This window comes from Chrysochloris asiatica, unplaced genomic scaffold, assembly GCF_000296735.1.
Source record: "Chrysochloris asiatica unplaced genomic scaffold, ChrAsi1.0 scaffold00019, whole genome shotgun sequence".
Classification (NCBI taxonomy): Eukaryota; Metazoa; Chordata; class Mammalia; order Afrosoricida; family Chrysochloridae; genus Chrysochloris; species Chrysochloris asiatica.
In genome coordinates this window covers 27,247,551-27,249,915 of record NW_006408537.1, presented here as the reverse complement: position 1 = coordinate 27,249,915, position 2,365 = coordinate 27,247,551, and the positions used below count along the sequence as shown (strand labels likewise).

General features: G+C 46.0%; 1 protein-coding gene across 1 annotated transcript in view; it reads right to left on the bottom strand.

Moving 5' to 3' along the window:
- DDX43 (DEAD (Asp-Glu-Ala-Asp) box polypeptide 43) overlaps positions 1–1,986 on the bottom strand; it is a 28,324-nt gene extending 26,338 nt beyond the window's left edge. The window contains exon 1 of the mRNA XM_006835787.1: positions 1,734–1,986. Within this exon, the coding sequence (XP_006835850.1) occupies positions 1,734–1,986 (253 nt within the window). The remainder of the gene's footprint in view (positions 1–1,733) is intronic.
- Between the last annotated feature and the right edge of the window lie 379 nt (positions 1,987–2,365).

Sequence of the window (2,365 nt, the reverse complement as noted above, 5' to 3'; positions counted from 1 at the left end):
TGTTTGATCAATTTCAGATTGAAGAAGTTGGTAGAATTCTTCTATTTCATCCTCCCTGGCTTTAGTGGTTGGTGCATACATTTGAATAATAGTGGTATTAACTGGGCTTCCCTATAGGCGCATGGATATTATCCTATCACAGCCAGCGTTTTACCTCATGACTGATCTGGATATGTTCTTTTTGACAATGAATGCAACACCCTTCCTCTTCAATTTGTCATTCCCAGCATAGTAAACCATGTGGTTGTCAGATTCAAAATGGCTAATACCAGTCCATTTCAGCTCACTAATGCCTAAGATATTGATGTTCATGCATTCCACTTCATTTTTGACAACTTCCAGTTTTCCCAGATTCATACTTCGTACATTCCACGTTCCAATTTTCAATGGATGTTTACAGCTGTTTCTCTTCATTTTGAGTTGTGCTCAATCAGCAAATGAAGGTCCCACGGGCTTTACTCCATTTGCTTCATCATGGTCAACTATACTTTGAGGAGGCAGCTCTTCCCTAGTCCCATTTTGAGTGCCTTCCAACCTGAGGGGCTCATTTTCAGGCACTATATCTGACAGTGTTTCTCTGCTCTTCATAAGAGTTTCAGTGAGTAAATATTCAGAAGTAGTTTGTCACTCCTTCTTCCTAGTGTGTCTTCGTCTGGAAGCCCATTTGAAACCTGTCCACCATGGGCGACCCTGCTGGTATTTAAAATACCGGTGGCATAGCTTTCAGAATTACAGCCACTCACAAACCACCACAGTATGACTAACTGACAGAGAGTGGTGGAATAACACCTATAGCAAGTACTAAAATGTGCCCCTAGTCATACACCTGACACCTTATCTTTTGGATAACTTTACCATAATATCAGAGCCCTGATGTGGTGCTGCAGGATAGGCACTGAACTGCTAACCCCCATGTGGACAGTTCAAAGTTCACCAGCTACTCTAGGAAACCCTTTACAGATTTGCTATGAGTCCAAACCATCTGGATGGCAAACAACAACCATTAATATAGGTTTGTTAATATTTTACCTAACACATTATGGTACTATATGAAAATTACAACTCACCTTCCTTGCTTTCACAAATGAAAAATTGCCTATGATGTGTTCAAATAATTTTTTAATTTTTTGCTCTTTCTACACAACAGACCAAAATCACATAGTCTGCCTTGACCCAAGGTGGTGGTATGTCGTGGAGTCGGGTCTGACTGATAGCGACCCTGCATAGGATTTCCGAGGCTGTAAAACGTTAAGGGAGGAAAAAGCCTCGTTTTTCTCCGGCGGAACTGGCAGTTTTGAACTTCTGACCTTGGGGGTTAGCAGCCTCACTGGTAACCACTACGCTACCAAAGCTCCTTCCTTGACCCATTGTTGTTGTAATTTGCTGATAATCTGTCACAGCTGAAAATAAAACGGCCGGCCACGGTTCTTAGGAACTGCTCAATGATGTCCCCTTTAAGGGGCACCCAGGGAACGTGCCATACCTTAGACACGCCTCTGACTGAAAACCTCTAATAGCTGCACTTCTAAAACATTTCTAAAAATTATGAAGACGTGCGTAAAGTGACATGTTAGCACCAACCCGTCATAGAAATAGGTATTACAAGGAAAAACCTTGCTTTCATTAAATGGAAGCTGATTGGAAGTGAGAAGAGTGGGGCGGGGATGCCCAGTCTAGACCCCGCCCCCGGCCGCACCCATTCTCCACCTGTCGCACCCATCCTGTGCTCTCACCGATCACTACGCCGACCAAGTCATTCTTCAATCTAAAGCAGAGCGGCGGTTCATCTGGACCAGCGGCCATAGTATCAGGGAGGCCGGAGATATCCCTCCGGCCACCAACTCTGCCGACCCTACGGCCCCCGCGACCTCTTCGATTCGGCTCCTCCGCCCCCGGACTTCTCTCCGGAGCCCGGGCCACTGCTGCACTTTGTCGGTAAACAACGACCCCGGAAACGGCGTTGTCGTCTATCTCTTGCTTAGACATGGTTCCGAATAAATAGATCCGACTCGTCAAATGGCGCTCTGGTCTAACTCGACACCACCTGACTGAGACGTCAAAAACCTGCTCTAGCCGATAGATCGAAAAGACCAGAACATCCACGTAGCGGCTACTTAAGGAGCCCCTCACGAGGCTCGCTCCGCCCCTATTCTCATCACGCTATGGCCGCACAACCATTGGCCGATGAGGTGTGATAGGCGGGACTTTCCATTTTTGATCAATCCCCTCTCTTAATCTTGAAGTGTGCCTTGAACTAGTCAATACTTTGACGGTGTTTTCCTTTGTAGGCTTAGGAGCTCTCATGTTGCGTGTCGCGCCGCTAAATATCAACCCCTGTTACTCCACTTTTCAATAAGTCCCAGAG